General features: G+C 49.8%; 1 protein-coding gene and 1 long non-coding RNA gene across 3 annotated transcripts; one reads left to right on the forward strand and one right to left on the reverse strand.

Moving 5' to 3' along the window:
• The first annotated feature begins 2,331 nt into the window (after window positions 1-2,331).
• LOC122706869 (high affinity cAMP-specific and IBMX-insensitive 3',5'-cyclic phosphodiesterase 8A-like) lies at window positions 2,332-11,682 on the forward strand. Its single transcript, XM_043922399.1, has 8 exons — window positions 2,332-2,495; window positions 3,725-3,776; window positions 3,877-3,919; window positions 8,189-8,259; window positions 8,460-8,624; window positions 9,432-9,480; window positions 9,932-10,067; window positions 11,548-11,682. The coding sequence occupies exons 4-8, from the start codon at window positions 8,215-8,217 to the stop codon at window positions 11,585-11,587; spliced, it is 435 nt and encodes a 144-aa protein (XP_043778334.1). The 5' UTR covers window positions 2,332-2,495; window positions 3,725-3,776; window positions 3,877-3,919; window positions 8,189-8,214; the 3' UTR covers window positions 11,588-11,682.
• Window positions 6,107-14,096, reverse strand: LOC122706870. Of its 2 annotated transcripts, none has more exons than XR_006344485.1 (4): window positions 12,654-14,096; window positions 7,772-8,317; window positions 6,847-7,248; window positions 6,107-6,315 (listed from the first exon to the last, which is right to left on the reverse strand). It is a non-coding gene; the product is annotated as an uncharacterized LOC122706870 (long non-coding RNA). The 2 variants fall into 2 exon arrangements; XR_006344486.1 differs by having other exon boundaries at window positions 7,679-8,317.
• Window positions 14,097-18,779: the final 4,683 nt, after the last annotated feature.

Here is an 18,779-nt window from a genome sequence, read left to right on the forward strand (position 1 = left end):
GCCAACTAAAAGGACAAGAAATCAATTCCCAAAGAATAGCCATCCTGACTGTCTGCAAACAGCAAATGGAACAGATAGCTGGGAAATGACAGAACCCCCTTCACATTCCGTGGGAATGGTCATGGGCAACAGCCCCTAGGAAGGTTAGCCTCCACTGGCCAGGAAAAAAAAAAACTTCAAGAGAGCTAAACCTAGGATTTTAATACCCATGCTGCTGCTGCTGCCAAGTCGCGTCAGTCGTGTCCGACTCTGGGCAACCCCATAGACAGCAGCTCACCAGGCTCCCCTGTCCCTGGGATTCTCTGGGCAAGAATACTGGAGTGGGTTGCCATTTCTTCCTCCATATCTGGGTCTATATTACGAAAAATCATCCCTCAAAATGACACATGCACGACAGCGTTCACTGCAGCGGTACTTCCGGTTGCGAAGACACAGACCAAAGAGTTGGGCATGGAGAAGTGCTGCCGCCTTGTGGACAGGTCCTATAACTACAACTTGACCACCAGTGCTAAGGGCACCTCCAATTCACAAGGCCTGTGGGGCTGCTAACAGCAGTTGCTCTCAGGAAAGGTCCTGTGGTGGGTATTGCAGAATTAAATTCCAAACACAACCGACTTACAAGTAGTCAATTGAAACAGGCAAATTTTCCCTCATCTTTCAAGGGTAAAAAAGAGAAAAAAACCCAAAACCAAACAGCCACAAGACAAGATGCTCAACATCCCTAGTTATTACAGGAGGAATGTCAATCAAAACGACAAGAAACGAAATCCCATCTGATAGAACAGCCATCCTGACTGCAAACAGTAAATGGTGGAGAGAGCTGGGAGATGATGGAACCCCCCCCTACACGTTTTGTGGGAATGGACATTGGCAACAGTCCCTAGAAAGGATAGCCTTCATAGGCCAGAAAGAAAATTTTGAGAGAGCTAAGCCTAAGATTTTCATACCCACAGCTGGGCCTATATTACAAAAAAGCCATCATTCAAAATGACACATGCAACCCAACATTCACTGCAGTGCAACTTCCAATAGCCAAGATACAGACCCAAAAAATCATCCATGAACAGATTAAATCTTAGAGAAATGTGGTACTTATATACAATGGGCTTTCCTGAGACATGGAAAACCACCATTGAAATTATGAAATTCTGCCAATGGTTCCCACAAGGATGGAATTTGGAGGATCATTCACTTAAGTAAAGTCAGCAACAGACAAAGAAAATAGCAGATGATGTCTCTTCTAGGCAAAATTTAAAAAAGAAATACAGGGTAAGTAATTTACAACACAAGAAAAGACTCTGAGAATTAAAACACAAAGTTTTCAAAAAAAAAAAAAAAAAGGAAAAGCCAGGGATGAATTGGGAGGTTGATACTAAGATATACCCAAAAAGCTGTATCTGTAATAGGTAGTCCACAAGGATTATTTACTTCTTTCATTCTTCCACATTTACACAGAAATCTGTTTATCTAAAAGATACTGCACAAACACCTGATGTTCACTACAGGGAACTTTGTTTGAAATTCTGCAATAACCTCTAGAGCAAAGCAATCCAAAAAAGAACAGATATGACATATGTTAATATATATATTACTGAATCAGGTGGCTGTATAATGACCACAGGCACCAAATGGCAAATCAACTATATTCCCATGTAGCATCACCATTAAGGGAAAACAAAGAAAATCAAAGCGTAGTTAATCTCCTCCCTGACTTGGGCTGCTCTCCCATCCCTGGAGTCTGCGCAGCCTTGGATCCCATGACTGGCCTGGAGTGGGACTGAACAGCCGCGCTGGTGATCCCGAATTAAGCCCCCTCTTTAACCTGTGCTGTCTGGCTTGCTCTGGCTGCGACCAGACATCCTAGCTCAACCAAAGGATGGTTGCCCGACCCTCTGGCCTTGAGTTTTAAAAAGTAACCTAGACTCCAGGTCTGTTGGTGCTGGGGTCCCCAAATCAATCCTCTTTCCTGAGAGAGGAGCCTCTTAGGCACCTCAGTAGGGCTCTGTGGGCAAGGTAGGGATGCGTTGGGAGGTGAAGAGGGAAGTGAAGCGTTGGGGGGAAGCGGTAGTTTGTTTGTTGTTCACTTGCCCGGTCGTGTCTGCACTGGGATACCCCATACTGTTGGGGATCTCCCCGACCCAGGGGTTGAATTCACATCTCCTGTACAGAAGGCATATCCTTTACCACCTGGGCCACCAGCGAAGCCCTTTGGCTTCCTAAGGGTTTTCTGAACATTTCCTAGGAAAGCACGTCACCTCAGAGATAACGTCCAGCCATCTCCAAAGGTCTCAGCATTTCCTTTTTTCCAGGGCATACGTGACCTTCCAGAGCCCCTCTGGGGAGGAGTCAGGAAGATGTAGATAGCCTGTATTTGCAGCAGTGTTGCAGGACTCTTCCTCAGAACACCAGGCCTGCCTGTTCATTAAAGGCCTCTGGGTCTGGGACCTGACTGCAGTCTGGAAATGTGGCAGCTGAGCCACCTGGGCAGCCCAGTGGTAAGTTAATTTGCCTGGTCCCAGGAATGCTTAGGACTGGGGCAGGAAAGTATTTTCACTTCAGCTATCCAAGCTGAGTGCAGAGGACAACTCAGCCATACTGGAGCAGGTAAAGAGGCTTTTGGAGGGACACTTAAAAAAGAAATGAAAGTGACAGCACCTCTTGAGAAATACCTTAGGGATGTCTCAACCTCTTAAGAGAGGTTAAGTTAATTGAAAGTTTGGGATCTTATATAAGTAAGCAAGTAGACAGACAAAAGCCAATTATTTACTCAAGGGGAAAACAAAGCATTTTGCAAGGATGGAAATCATAGTGTACTAAATGACTCTGCCATAATTATGCATAACTGTAAAAATGGAGTGTAGGGAATTCCCTGGGTAAGGAATTAAGGTTTTATTTTAAGGTTTTATCAAGGCCTCAGAAAGAGGAAGAGAATCAGGGCTGCTCAACTCTGAGATTCTGACCTGCAGGCAGTGGTTAAGAAAACAGTAATTCTGCAGCATTAACACACTCAAAAGAACATCCCCCAAAGGATGGTCAGAAGCAAGGTAGCTCTCACTGCTAAGGGCACAGGTTTGATTCCTGGTCGAGAATTAAGTCCCACAAGCTGCACAGTGTGGCCAAAAAAAAAAAAGGGGGGGGTGTAATAATAGGTATAATATAAGCACCTAATAATGTTAAAACTAAGATTATGTTGGGGTGTGTAGGGATTGGATTATCAGGGAGAAAAGCTGAAAAATGGAAGGAACAGTGAATAAGTAAGGAGTCAGCAGCTCACGAGAGAACCCCAGCCGCCTGGTTCTAGACTCACACGTTCGGCCCTGGAGGGACCTGTGACTCTTTCCACAAGTGTTGTGAGCAAACTGTCTGCTGAAACTTGAAGATGAGCATCAGCATAAAGGGTTGTGAACACATGAAAACCTGTGACGGAACTAAAGGCTTAGGGTTGGCTAACGTGGAGTATGTTTTTGAAACCTTAGTATTTTTTATTGTATGTTGTGATGACTCAGAAGGATTTTATTGTTTTCACTGAAGGGTCAACCTGTCTTCTCCAGAGACACCAGGGAATGCCTCTTGTTTGTTTATCGGCAGCCTCAGCCACAAACAATAGAATTGCTCTCTCCAAGCCTTGTATGTGGTGTGAAAGAGATGCTTTTAGAAAAACTAGCTAGCTCTCCACCAGAATTGAGGGCCAGGAGGAATATAATGCATTGTTTTCTACTTGCAGAAAAATTAGACACTATGTGTCCATTATCAGAGTGTGCAATGGCAACAATAAGGTATGTAGGGGGAGCCCTGGGGACCCTGGGGGCCCAGCAAGATTTCCCTTACTGCATCACTAGGCACTGAGAACTAACGGCTTCTGATATTCATTTCTAGGCGGAGAAGATAGCTGAAAGTGTTCAGACTGACAGTTACACAGGTACGGTGCCCCGTATTCATGCTTAGGGTTCACTGAGCTTTTTTTTTTTTCATTGAGCTTTTGAAAAACTGAAAACAGGCCCTACCTCCGATGAGCTCACCTGGTGCGTGGGTGGCACTGTGTTTTCCTAGCGCTGTAGCAGCATCTCTCTCCCCGACTCCCGGGTCCTGAGCACAGGTGGGCATTCTGACAGGTGTCCTGGGCACGTCTCACCTCCAGTGCGTGCACGTCCGTGAAGCTGTGCTGAGCGGAGTGTGGTCTGTCAGCCTGATGCTTGAAGAGGCAGTGGTGTTGGTGTCGGACCACGTCTTCAGCGGGGACACCCCATCAGACCTGCCTCACCTCAGGGCTGTCTCGGGAGGACTTAAGTGGGGGAGACACCTTACAGACCAGGCTCCCTTTTTACAGACAAGGAGATGAAAAGCCCCATGATTTGCTCCGGGACATCCAGCTAGGAAGTGGTCAGCTGGCACTCAAGCCCAGACGGCCAGCTCCAGGAGTCTGAGGCACGTGCTGGGACAGTTCCCCTGGGCACCGGGAATGATCAGGCTTTAACCTGAAAAGAGGAGGGACATATGGACAGCAGGGGCACACAGCAGGTGATCAAGAATGACCGTTACTGGGGAGGAAGGCAGGGGAGCGAGGCACGCTCCAGACAGGGAGAGGTGGACTGGAGTGAGGAGACAGGTACAGAGGAAAAGCGATCCAGGCGTAAGAACAGTGACTAAAGAGGGAGAGTGCAGTGTGTTCTACAAAGAGCCGGGCAACATTCCGACTGGTACAAAAGGTGAGTGTGGGAAGGAGGTGGGATCGTGGAGGGTCCTTCGGTGTTGGGGGGAAATGAAGATCTCCATCTGGAGGCAGCAGCCTCAGTCGTCTTCGCATCCCTGGTGCCTGCCTTAGAGTCTGACCTGCCCCAGGCGCTCAGCGAATGTTTGCTGAGTGGCAGAAAGGGAGACGAAGGAGGGAACTGCAGGAGGTCACAGCGCAGCTTCTCAGCCCGCTGTTTGGACACCAGTCTCCTTGGAGCTCAGAGCGAGGAGACGCTGCAGTCTGAGTGGTTAGAGTAGGTGTGGCTGGACGGGGTAATGAGCATTTGGGCGGGACACCGTGTCCCCGGTTGGAGGCGGAGGAGCAGAGTCAAGGCTGTTCCTGAGACAGGAGAGCTGTGTCCCTGCAGCTCACTTGTGGGCCAGACTGCGAGAGATCAACAGCCCACTCCAGTATTCTTGCCTGGAAAATCCCACACACAGAAGAGCCTGGAGAACTACGGGTCACGGGGTCTCAAAAGAGTCAGACATGACTGAGCACACACACACATCTGGTTTGTCAGCCTCTGTATCATTTCTGCACAGAACTATCAAATTAGACAAAATATTTTAAATACTGTCATTTATAGAAACTTATTATGAAACAGGTGTGACCACAGATTGGAAGGCGTGTATATCAGGAAGCTAAAAGTGTCATAGTTTGTCTCGGAATCTATGTTAAATAATACAGTGGAAAGTTATGAGTGAATTGCAGAACACTCAACAATAAAATCTAGATCATCTAAATCAGCAACAGGTCAAAACCTTAGGGCAAAATTCCTTTGCATCTGTGAATCAGTGAAGCATGACATCAATAGGGCTCTTGCTTCCAAAATGTAGCGATGGGATAGGCATATTGTCAGGCGAGTGTATGCTCCTCGGTTCTGTCTCGTCACAACAAAGATTTGGAGTGACAGACAAAGTCCTCGGCGTGTCTCAGCTCTCGGGTCTTGGACAGACCGTGTTATAGCTCTCAGGTCTTGAACGGGCCGTGTTATAGCTCTTAGACAAATCAGTGTTACAGCTCCGTGTGACAGCCCCATTTTATTTAGAAAATAGCAGGAAAATCCATCCTCGAGGCGTGAGGGCATGTCGACCCAAAGACACGAAGAGAAGAGCGCCCCAGCACGTGGGAGAGAGAGAGAGCCCTTTGGCTCCTCTTTTTATATGTTTTTTTCTCCCCCTGGGCCTGCCCCATGTAAATTGGGCTAGCCCGGAGTGTTGTTTGTTCTACCTGAGGTCCTCATTCCCGCCCTCGGACCTTCCTTTGTTCTATTTTCGAGGGCTTTTCCCTTCCTTATCTTTTAGCCACCACCACTTTGGACTCCTTTTCCCTATTCTAACTACCTAACATTCCCCCCTCAAGAGATTGGAAATTCCCAATTCTTTGGGAATGGGGCATCGAGGTCTCTCTGGCTACTTCCTGCTGAACTGGGATGGCGAGGGATATTGGGCCTCCCCCTCTTGCTAGTCTCAAGCCTCAGAGTCCTGATAGCGGTGTCCATCTAATAGTGAGTGATATTCTCCGTGGTCGGCTGTAGTTTTATATCTTTGTTGAACTGGCACTGTGTGTTGTAGCTTCTTGACCTGGAAAGAGACAAAACAGATTAGACAATTGATAATACACGGAGCAATCATAAGCAGCATCAATATGGGATAACAAGGACTAGTAGGGGCATTACCCAACTCCAAATTCATATAACACATATGATAATAGTTATAGACATTCCTATTCCAGGAAGGAAGAAAACGGAACAGACATAGAAAGGAGTTCCTTGTCCTGATGAGTTTCAGAATTTGGCCCTGCAGAATCCCTTTCCCTGGTGGCTCAGATGGTAAATGCAGGAGACCTGGGTTGGGAAGGTTGATTCCTGGTTGGGAAGACCTTCTGGAGGAGGGCGTGGCAACCCACTCCAGTATTCCTGCCTGGAGAATCCCATGGACAGAGGAGCCTGGAGGGCTACAGTCCGTGGGGTCACCAAGAGTCAGAAACGACTGAGTGACTAAGCACACAGCACAACAATAAAACACACCACCATTAGAAGTGATGATCATAGAGAATTAAATCACAGGGGAAAATGTTTATGACGAATACAAATTCAAGGGGTAAAATCATACCTAGTGTATGTTCTTGGTCATGAAGATGACGAGGAGGAGGAGGTGCGGTGACGGTGTTGTAACCACACTGCCGTCTGGGAGCCCTTCCCTCCTTGGGCAGGGGCTCGAGGCCTGCTGGGCGTCCCTTCACCTCCTCCTCCCCACAGCCCTGCAACGGTTGACAGATGAGGAGGCTGAGGCTGAGAGAGGTGGGCTCGGGGAAGCCAGGCTGCAGATCCCCACGTTATCGAGGAGGTTCACGTGTTGGTTACCAGGCCTGGTTGCCAGCTGGAGACTGCCTCAGGGAGTCGGCTCCGTGTGGGTTCTCTGTTCTGACCTTCTACCTTTTTATGTCCTTTCCTCTTTGGTGTTGGGGGGGCAGGGCGGCTAACTGTGTTGGAACTGGATTATCAAGAGGAACAGCTGAAAAATGGAAGGAACAGTGAATAAGTGAGGAGGGTCTGAAGATGAGATCTTCCCATAAGCATTTGCATGGGGGTCGCCACGCCCCCAGCAGAGATTTCAGAACTGATCTTGTGAAAGCGGACAGACAGGAGACTTGAGCTAGGCTGCCCAGGCAATCCATTTTCCACCTGGGTCATCTCTGGGTCCTGAGGGCCTCTGGAAGGTCAAGAAGGGGTGAAACGCCCTAGGCATGCAAGGGCCTATGGAGGCTTGAGGGATTTTCATAGTTTCAGGACTTTGGTCATCCTGGGAGGAATTTACAACATTTTATGTGAGTGTCTTTTCCTACCCGTTCACCACCCAGGCTTCTCCCCACCCCAGAGGAACTGGGTCTTGACAGGAGCAACAAAAAATTAACAAACAGTAGAGCGTAAGACCTGCCACCTACCTCAGCTAATCTAGATGGATTAGGTAACAATCTCAAGCAGAACAGTGGAAAGCACCAAAGGATGCCTTGAAAAACTGAACCAGAAATACTCACGGATTTCAGTTAATTGAGTTGTATTTATTGTTCCCGCCATATATGAAACAAAGGGCCTGTGTAGCATTGTCTTTCAGAATGTTTCTCTCCTGGGTAGCAGCAAGCTGAGTTATAAAATGTCATTGTTACAGACACAGAGAGGCTAATGTGTGGCCTCGACTTGCTAGATGGCTTCCTCTGTCCTCTCGCTGGCCTGTGACCTCAGAGGTTCAGTCTAGGGGGTCACATGCCTCCCAGTGCCTTGAACCAAAGGAGGCAGAGTTGGTCTGCCAGAATCCCAGGCTTGGTAGGATGGGGAGGGAGCTGAGCCACCAGGTAGCTCTGGTCCTGCCCCTTCACTCGGGCCTGGAGGAGGGTGGGAGACAGTGACTGAGGCCGCGCTCGCCCTGATCCCTGCACCACCTGGTCTCTCCACAGTTTCCAGCCAGAGATGACACTCTTCCATGGCCCGGATTCATTCCATGACGATCGAGGCACCCATCACCAAGGTGACACGGCGACCCCCAACAGTGATGAGGCTCCCCTAGTTGTGCGGAGCGGCTGCCTCTGTGGAGAGAGGAGGGCGAGGGGAGCACTCTGACTGTCTTAAGTTAGCAACGAGCCCCACCGCCAGCCCGACTCTTTGGATTGCTCTCTCATTGCCTTTAAGGTGATGAGAGTCAGGACTTTTCTTTCCGTATTATTGTAGGTCATCAATATCATCAATGCTGCCCAGGAAAGCAGTCCCATGCCTGTGACAGAAGCCTTAGACCGTGTGCTGGAAATTCTAAGAACCACTGAATTATATTCACTCCAGTTCGGTGCTAAGGACGATGATCCTCACACCAACGACCTCGTCGGGGGCCTGATGTCTGTGAGTGTGCTGGCAGGCTGCCGCCTCGGTCCCGCTGCTCTCGCCTGTTTTCTGAGGCTGCTTGTTGACAGCCTGCCCCACACAGCGCTCTTTGTGTGCGGGGTCAGCCAAGGCCTAGATCATCCATTGCCCAGGCTCAGCTGCCCTCCGGCTGAGCCGTCACCCACCTGCGGCCTGTCCGGGGGGGTGGGGGGTACGGGGGGACCTCAACTTGGAACGGAGGGAGGAGCGTGTTTAGGACAGCCAGCTTGTCTGCTGCGTTGGGTCTCCATTTTTACTTAAGGGCTCTACAAGTAGTTGATTTAAATAAAATTTGAAGATTTTGAAAACTGGGGCAGAAAAAAATATGAAGTGTTTCATACCACATTACAGAACAGAACGACTGGCTCCCTCCAGAGCGTCCTGTACAGACTAGGTGACATCATGGGAGGAGGCTGGGGGATCATGTGTTAGCTGGAGGCTCTGGCCCGTGGGCTCCAGGTGCAGCCTCCAGCCGTTTAGGATAGAGGCCTCCAGCTCTGTGGGAAACAGACCATTCCATTACCATCTGTCACCTTCTGTCTTGGTGACAAAGTTCAGAAATAAAAATTCACCTCCCTGCCTAATTCCTGCTTGCTAAAGCCACTAGATTTCATACCAGTGAGGCTGTCAGCAGTCATCAGACGGGTGATCACCGGGGAGCTTCAGTGTGTGCATGTGGATGGAGAAGGCTGCCCGCAGCTGTCCTGTGACCAGCTGACTGGGGGTTTTCAAGGAGTGAGGAATACTTGTGATTTCCCTGTTTCTTATTTCCTTGATTTTTATCAGGATGGTTTGCGAAGATTATCCAGGAATGAGTATGTTCTTTCAACAAAAAGTAAGTTTTTCCTTTATAATTTTTTGTATTGCTATTAGTATTTTAGCTAATACTACTGGGGCTTCCCTGGTGGCTCAGATAGTAAATAATCTGCTTGCAATGAAGGAGACCTGGGTTCGATCCCTGGGTCGGGAAGATCCCCTGGAGAAGGGAAAGGTTACCCACTCCAGTTCTTGCCTAGAGAATCCAGAGAGCCTGGCAGGCTACAGTCCATGGGGTTGCAGAGTTGGACACGACTGAGCGACTAAGTTTCATTAGTATTATAGCCACATTTAAGTGATGAAGAGAAATTTTCAGATAATAATTTTGAGGTTTTTTTTTAATCAGTAAGAAGTTTTTGGTTTATCATAAACCCTAAGAAACAAAGCATCCGCGCCCAAAGATCTACTGCTCCCCCTGAGGGACCGAAATCGCCGTCAAGCCTGTTGATTCTGTTCTGTTCACCCTGCAGACCTTCAGCAGGTTCCCAGCAGCATCATCGTCCCCGTCTCCCTTCACGATGTCCCATCACAGATAACTCGGGCCATGGAAAAGGAGGAACACTGGGACTTCAATATTTTTGAACTGGAGGCTGCCACTCATAAAAGGTGAGCCCATGGAAGCTCAGCAGACAGGGAGTTTGATTCCAAGGGCCAGTGTGGAGAAAGCCTCCCCGGGAGTGTAGGCTCTGCTCAGAGCCAGTCCCTGGTCAGGGAGGAGGCCCCAGGGAAAGAGCAGCAGGTACCTTGAGTCTCCAGGGCCTCAGCATCAGCGAGGGATCAGGGAGAAGCCAAGGGGAGTTCACCTGGCCATGACTGCTGCAGAGAGAGCAAGTGTCTTACTCGGAGTCTGCAAGTAGCAGAGGTTTTCTTTTTGTAAGATACGGTTATTAATTTCTCCTGTAGGTATTAAGCAGTGATATGTTGACATTGCCGCAAAGAGCCTCACTTTAGAGCTCAGAACCATTGGCACTCCAGTGGTTAAGACTCCACGCTTCCAATGCAGGGATCTTGGGTGTGATCCCTGGTCAGGGAACTAAGATCCCACATGCCACTCAGCACAGCCAAATAAATAAATAAATACACAGATGTGCATGCTGATAAGAGCTGTCCCCAGATCTTAGTTGCTGTGTTCGTGACAGGCATGGGGACACTTCAGTGTCCTGACCTGAGTGTGGTCCCCAAGAGCAAGGTGGGATTGGGTTTCCCCTCCCATTTCATACCTCTCTGGAGAACACTCAGCTAGAGCCGTGTGGTTGGCCTGGCACACGGGAAGGGCGTTCAGACCTGATGCCAGCCAGCGCCGCCCTTCAGGAGGGTGAGGCGTCGACCCCAGCAGACAGCAGAGAGAGGCGGTTATAGGAGACTTGTCGGGTCCCGTCCCGGGTGGGTGGTGGTCCCCGTGACAGCCCCTGCCCTTTGCTCACACTCAGCGCGAGTCAAGCTTCTGAGACACTCTGCATCCGCGTGCCCCACAGGGCCAGTGACAGCGGCAGACAAAGCTGTGGGCACTGGTTTACGTCCTAATGTGAGCTGGGACAGGGCAGGTCTGTCCAAGTCCTGAGAGCCCAGCCGGCTTGGACACTGCCTCAACAGAGCCAAGAGCAAAGGCCAGAGGCTAGATGACGGTCACTCTCAAGGACAGGCCTCATTTGGCATCATCTGGTCACCTGTCTGGGGAAACCCCCACCTCCAGAGTGTTGAGACCATCACGGGATGTGTGCCAGCGTCTGGCTGGTGTGCTGCCGTGGGGAACTGGTATCTGCTTCCAGCAAGACGTCTGGCCAGTGATACATGTCCAGCAAGGCCACAGGGGAGGATGGGGTTAGCCTGGCAGCACGTTGACCTGGAGACCCTCCTGGTGCCGGGAGGACTCTGCAGCAGCTAGGGCAGTGGGGAGAACCAGGCGGGTGCCCCCAGAATTGCAGCTGGGCTCTGCCCAGGGCTGGTGCAGGCCACCTTCACAGGCTCCACTTTGCTGCCCCGCTCGCTCCCTGAAGTCTGGCTCAGGTTTGCTTGTTGGATCTGAACAGATCGGACACTGCCAGTTTCTCTGCTATTTTAATGCTGTGGATATTTTTCTCTATAGGCCTTTGATTTATGCTGAGATCCTGGTTACAGATGATTGAAGCCAATTATCACGCTTCCAACCCCTACCACAACTCCACACACTCCGCTGATGTGCTGCATGCCACTGCCTACTTTCTGTGCAAAGAGAGGATCAAGGTGAGCTGTGTTGGCGCCCTGTGCTTCACAGCAGGGATGAGGGTGCAGGGTGTTGGGTGCAGTCTGGCCTGGGAAGGGTGCGGCCTCCTGAGAAGCAGGACCACACCCTGGCTCTGGGGAGTGGATAACTAATTCCCAACTAATTCCCAAGAGGGCGACAGAGTGCCCCCTGCAGGCCACCCTCATAGGCTCCACTTTTCTGCCCGGATTATTCTGTGAAGTCTGTGGCTCAGGTTTGCTTGTTGGATCTGAATAGATCAGACACTCTACCTGTTTCTCTACTTTGATTTAATGCTGTGGATGTTTTTCACTATAGGCCTTTGATCTGCCTTTGTCTCAAAGTGTTTGCTTGCTTGGGAGTCTGTGAATTCTTAAAATGCCCTGAGGCAACGCTGAGATCCTGGTTACACATGGTGACCCCATGACTATACAGTCCATGGAATTCTCTAGGCCAGAATACTGGAGTGGGTAGCTGTTCCTTTCTCCAGGGGATCTTCTCAACCCAAGGATGAAACCCAAGTCTCCCACATTGCAGGCAAATTCTTTACCAGCTGAGCCACAAGAAAAGCCCATCCCTGCTGGGGAAGACAGGCAATTTTTAAAAGTTACAAAGTGTCCCAGTAAGGCTGATAAAAAATTAACTTCATTCTGCTGAATGCTTTAAAAATCACGTTTCTACACCACGGGATCTCACCAACGGAAGCCTCCATCATAGGAGCGGTCCCCTGCCTCCCAGGACGGATACTGCCCATCCTGAGCCCATGGGGCCCCCATGTCGGGGCTTGCACCCACCACCGCCAACACCCAGTGCCCCAACAACTGGTCAGGGAGAACGCTCTCCCGCCATATACCGGCACCTCCACGGCCCTCACGTGCAACCTGCTGTGCCCAGCTTCACCCCTCAGAGACTGAGGGCACTTCTCTGCCCGGGGACGCCACCAGCCACGGAGGCCAGGGAACAACACCCACATGAGTGCTGGAGCAGCGAGCAGCTGAGAGGAGATACCCATGTCCAGTGCCCAGGAGGAGATACCCCAAGTTCAACGTCAGGAGCAGTGACTGTGATGTGCTGGAGCAGCCGTGAAGAGATATCCCACGTCCAAGAATGTATTGTCCAGAAGGCGAGAAGAAGCATCCCTCGGAGGTCAAGAACATCAGTGACGAGCTGGTTGAAGAGAGTTAGTTGTTGGCCACATAATAGGGTGCACGCTATCATTGACCCAGATGAAGAGCTCCCTGAGGACCAGGTGGAGGAGGTATCCAATTCAATGCTGGAGGAAGAGGCTCTTCCCACCTCTGTGACATGCGAAGCAGACAACGAACATGATATCCAGGAGGACCTGATTGAGGAACTGCACCAGGCCTGGGATGAGGAACAGTCTCTGAGTTCCCTGAATGAATATGAAGCAGTCTATGAACACGCTTCCCAGGAGGACCTGGTGGTGGAAGTGCACCAGGCCTGGGCTGAGGAAGAGCCTCTGAGGGCCCAGAAGGCATGAGGAGCATTCCATGAACACGCTTCCCAGGAGAGTCTGGTGATGGAACCCTTCCAGGACTTGCCTGAGGTAAAGGCTCTGAGTACTGTGAACGAATCCGGGGAAGCCAATGAACACGCTTCCCAGGAGAGTCTGGTGATGGAACCCTTCCAGGACTTGCCTGAGGTAAAGGCTCTGAGTACTGTGAACGAATCCGGGGAAGCCAATGAACACGCTTCCCAGGAGAGTCTGGTGATGGAACCCTTCCAGGACTTGCCTGAGGTAAAGGCTCTGAGTACTGTGAACGAATCTGGGGAAGCCAATGAACACGCTCCCCAGGAGAGTCGGGTGATGGAACCCTTCCAGGACTTGACTGAGGAATCCGGGGAAGCCAATGAACATGCTCCCCAGGGGAGTCTGGTGATGGAACCCTTCCAGGACTTGACTGAGGAATCCGGGGAAGCCAATGAACACGGTTTCACTGAGGACCTGCCAGTCAACCCAGCTTGTGACAAGACAGAAGAGACTCCATGTGCCGCCAAGGTGGCGCTTTCAGAATGTGAAAGTGGCTCTATGCTGAGTCCCTAAAGACCTGGACCCCATTCTGGACCCCAGAGGGGATGGAGCCCCCACAGCACCAGGAGCCTCATCTGCACCAGACCGAAGGAGGCCTCACAGCTTCTTTCCTGAGGGCCCTCATTTAGTATAACTTAAGTTGTTTTGTTGTATAGATTTAGTATTAGTTTTATCTACAGTTTTATCTACAAGTTCTGTGTGTATCTGTATGTTCAATATTTATAGATAAGGTGTTTCATTAAAGTTTTTAATCTAAAAAAAATAAAAAAAAAATAAAAATCACGTTTCTGATAGTGTTTTCTATTTCATTTCAGTTCAGTTCAGTCGCTCTGTCGTGTCCAACTCCTTGCGACCCCATGGACTGCGGCACACCAAGCATCCCTGTCCATCACTAACTCCTGGAGCTTGCTCAAATTCATGTTCATCCAGTCGATGATGCCATCCAACCATCTCATCCTCTGTTGTCCCCTTCTCCTCCTGCCTTCAATCTTTCCCAGCATCAGGGTCTTCCCTAGTGAATCAGTTATTCACATCAGGTGGTCAAAGTATTGGAGCTTCAGCATCAGTCCTTCCAATGAATATTCAGGACTGATTTCCTTTAGGATTGATTTTCTGATTACACGGGCTTTAAGTACAACATGCATGCTAAACAACGGGAATCTCAAATACATGTGCAATGAAGCAGGTCTGATACAGTACCCCGGCTTCACAGGCTGGCCGCCCTTCCCTTTCCACCACGAGAACCAGAACAACGTTCACACTGACTGAACGTTCAGGGTCGCGCCAGAATATCCTGGGGGGCTGGGTGGGGGGGGGGCGTGTCCTCCGCATCCGCTGTCCGGTAGGGAATGGATTCAAGCGCCTCGGTCAAGTTCACTGCGGTCCCTCGCCCCAGACGGCGCGAAAGACGACGCGGTTCGGGGAGCGTCCTCCTCACAACTCGGCTAAGCGGGGCCCCCAGGGACCGGGGTCGGTCCTCCTCCCGGCGCCGCCCCGGCCAGGACGGTCCGTGGGCGTCCGTCAAAGCCGGCCGAGAGGGCACCGCGGCCGGGGACGGGGCCCCGCGGGAAGGCTGCCGCCCCGCGGGGCCCGAGTTTCACCGCGGACCGCAGCCCCGGAGCCACCCGCCCGCCCGGAGCCCCTTCTCTTCTTGCCGCTGCCGCGGCCTCCGCGAGGCTCGGACTCTGCGGGTCGAGGCGGCCGTCCTCTGGCCGGGTGGGAGGCTCGGCCCGCCGGGCGCGAGCGGCGGCGCCGCGCACACGATGGCGGGCAGCCGCGCTCCCGGCAGCTCACGGCCAACATGGCCTCGGGGCTCCAGCGAGAGCCGCGTCATCGCCTCGTGGGCGGGGGGTGGGGTGCGGCGAGCGGCGGGAAGGGCGGCCGCCCCTTTTCGTCGCTGCCGCCCCTCAGGGCATGCCCTTCCCGACCTGAGGGCGGCCGCCTCCCTCACAGCCCCGCGCTTCTCTTCATCACGGTGCAGCTACTGTCCAGTGCGGGGCTGTTAGAAGTGATCTGTCATGAGGGATACTTGCTAATTTGGATTTTTAAGTTATTGAAACCTAAGGGATTTAAAAAAAAAAAACAAAAAACTCCTTTCTTTGCGTTTAGAATTTCATATGTGGACTTAAAGTTGGTTTTATTCATAGTTGCTTATATATACATAAGTTATCTCTGGAAAAATGCACAAGACCCTGACAACTATGACTGTCTCCAGGGGAAAGAACAGCTGTAGTTGCATAGAGTTCAGTTTATACTCTTTGTATCTTTAGAATTTTTAATTACGTGGTTTCCATCCTCAAAAAATTTTTAAAATAAATATAAAGGACTAGAGGAAGAGGCATCAGGTACGCCCCATTGATTCTCTCAGCTTTCAGAAGTTCCCCCTTCTGTGTTTCTGGGAACCAAAATTGTTGGGTCTCAAGGTTCCTCTGTTGGGGTGCCTTCTTCATAACCCCAGCTGGCTTAGTTCCATCTCTTTTTATCTTGAGAACTATATGCCTTTCGCTTATGACAGCACTATGAACCCTCTATCTATAGTCTTGCCCCTAAGCTTCCAATTTTAACTTCTGTTCAGGTTCCCCTTGCTAACAGCAGTCTAGGCAGCAACCTTTAGCCTCCGCATTCTTTAAAGCATGCCCTGCCACTGCTGTCCTGGAGAAGGGAATGGCAACCCACTCCAGTTTTCTTGCCTGGAGAATCCCATGGACGGAGGAGCCTGGCGGGCTACAGTCTGTGGGGTCACAAAGAGTCGGACACGACTGAGCAACTAAGCAGGCCACTGCTGTCCGGTTGGTTAGAATCTCAGCCGCAGTGGACACAGGTCCTAGATCACAGCTAGTTTTCAGGAGCACCTGTCTGGTCTGGATCAGTAATCAGCAGCAGTCTCTCCTTTTTCATCTGAAACAGGAATGACTACCAGATGCTGCACCCGGGTATCATCGACATGGTCTTAGCCACAGAAATGACAAAGCACTTTTGTCAACAGCATCAGCAAGCCCTTGGTAGCATTAGAAGATGAGAGGGTAAGTGAGCTGACTTCAAACAGAGTCTGTGTTTAAGGCCCTTCCTTCTATGTGTTGTGGGGAAACCTGGGCTTAAGAAATCATGAATGTTATCATCCCTGCACTGGGCTCACTGCATTTAAATAATTTTTTAACCAATGGAAATTAAAGTTCAAAGACTTGGCAAGACATACAAGAATAGACATGACAATTCTGAAGGGATTGATGATAGACTACCTTTAGATAGGTGGGCCATTCCTGCACCCTTTCTCAACAATTGCCCCGTTCCGCTCCTCTGAGTATTTTGGAGTCAGTTGGAGCCATGAAGTCTTTTACCAGCCACTACCTGCTGGGCAGCCACACCTGTCCTCTGCTGGTTTGTGTCACAGGAGGGTGAGGGTTGGGGAGGCTCCTGGATTTGGACCACAAGGATGTTGGTGTTGTTGGCTTTGAGGCATGGAGTCCAGAAGCACTTCCTGCCTAGGAGAACATTAACCACTTCCCCAGGCAGGAACCCACAGCTGAGAAAGCAGCCAGTCTGAGTTCTCAGCTCTCCTTCTCCACTTCCTTGTCTCAAATGGGCACAGTAGCCCTCGAGGCACAACACTGAGGACATGGCACAAGCTATGCTCTGGATAAACAGCACCTGTTGTGTTCGATTCAGTGTGAGCACAGCACCCGGAAAAGCATGCTGTCCCACGAACCCTCTCCCTGAGGCCCACGTCTGCCTGACCACCAACCCTACATTCCTCCTCCCCAACCCCATCACCCCCCTGCCAGTCTTCACCGAGCATAGAGATGACTTATCCTAAGAGGACAGCCCTTTGAGCTCCAACTCTACTTCTGCGGCTCACTTGTTTGGCTGTGGCTTTTGTCTGTCCCTGGCTTTCTAGTTTATCACCCTTCACACTTGTCCCTGTTTCACCTGATCTGAAACCTGGTGAGAACTCTGCTTGCCTTACCCTGCCTTACCCTTGCCCATTCTCCAGTCTGTCAGTCTGCCTTTACTTTGCGCCCTTTCCAAGGACTCAGTCATTTTTCCATATACAGGCACCTCTCAACAACACTCTTAGCCACCTTACCATTGTTAATGTTTACACCACATGTCTACGGAGTATTTATTAAGGACACTGATATGTTTACCAACATGCATCATGCTATGCCACAGAAAAGATTCAGTAAATTTAAAATAATTGAAATCATATAGAATCTATTCTCCAAGCACAGTGGAATTAAATCAGAAATTAGTAACAGTAAGGTACCTAGGTAAACACCAAATATTCAGAAACTGACAGCACATTTCTAAATAATTCATGGTTCAGAAAAAAGAAATTAGAAAAAAAAAAAAAGAAAACAAAATAGAAAACAAAACAAAACAAAAAAAAGAAATTAGAAAACAGATAGAATTAAAAGATTATGAAAGTATATTAAAATTGTAGGATGCAACCAAAACAGTGATCAGAGGGACATTTATAATTAGAGGAAAAGCCCTAAAGTTAACATCTTAGATTTCAGTTTAAGAAACTAGAAAAAGACAAAGTAAACCCAAAGTAAGTAGGAAAGAAATAATGTAAGAGCCAAAAAAAGAGGAAACAGTAAAGAAACACTAGAAAAAATTAAAGGAAACAAAATGGTGGAGTAGAAGGACTTGAGCTCATCTCCTCTCATGAAAGCACCAGAACCACAACTAACTGCTGAACAACCTACCTAGAAAGATACTCTACACCCAAAGACCAAGAAGAACCACAAGACAGGAGGAGGGGTGCTTTCACAATGTAATCAAATCCCACACCTACAGAGGTTCTCCCATCGGAGTGAATTCTGAACCCACATTAGGCTCCCACCCTGGGGGTCTGGCATCAGGGGGAGGAGCCCCCAGAGCATTTGGCTTTGATGGCCAGCTGGGCTTGAATGCAGGAGCTCCACAGGACTGCGGGAGACAGACTCTACTCTTGAGGGCACTCACAAGGTTTCATGAGCCCTGGGGCCCAGGGCAGAGCAGTGAATCCATTAGAGCCTGAACCAGACCTACCTGCAGGCCTTGGAGGGTCTCCTGGAGGTGGGGGTTGGCTGTAGCCCACTGCAGGGGCAGGAACACCAGTGGTGGAGGCCCTGTGGTATATTCCTCAGCTGAGCTCTCCTGGAGGTCACCGCTTTGGCACTGAGACCCGTCCCCACCCAGCAGCCTGCAGGCTCTAGTGCTGGGACGCTTCTGGCTTTCTTGGATTGGAAGAATCAGTACTGTCAAAATGACTATACTGCCCAAGGCAATCAAATTCAGTTTAATCTCTATCAAATTGCCAATGGTATTATTACAGAACTATAGCATTTTTTTTTAATTTGTATGAAAACACAAAAGACTCCAAATAGCCAAAGCAATCCCAAGAGAGAAAACCAGAGCTGGAGCAATCAGTCTCCTTGACATCAAGCTATATTGCAAACCTATAGTCATCAAAACAGTGTAATGTTGGCAAAAAATAGAAATATAGATCAATGGAACAAGATAGAAAGCCCAGAAATAAACCCATGCACAGTGTGCGCGT

The sequence above is a fragment of the Cervus elaphus genome, chromosome 13 (genome assembly GCF_910594005.1).
Source record: "Cervus elaphus chromosome 13, mCerEla1.1, whole genome shotgun sequence".
NCBI classification, from domain to species: domain Eukaryota; kingdom Metazoa; phylum Chordata; class Mammalia; order Artiodactyla; family Cervidae; genus Cervus; species Cervus elaphus.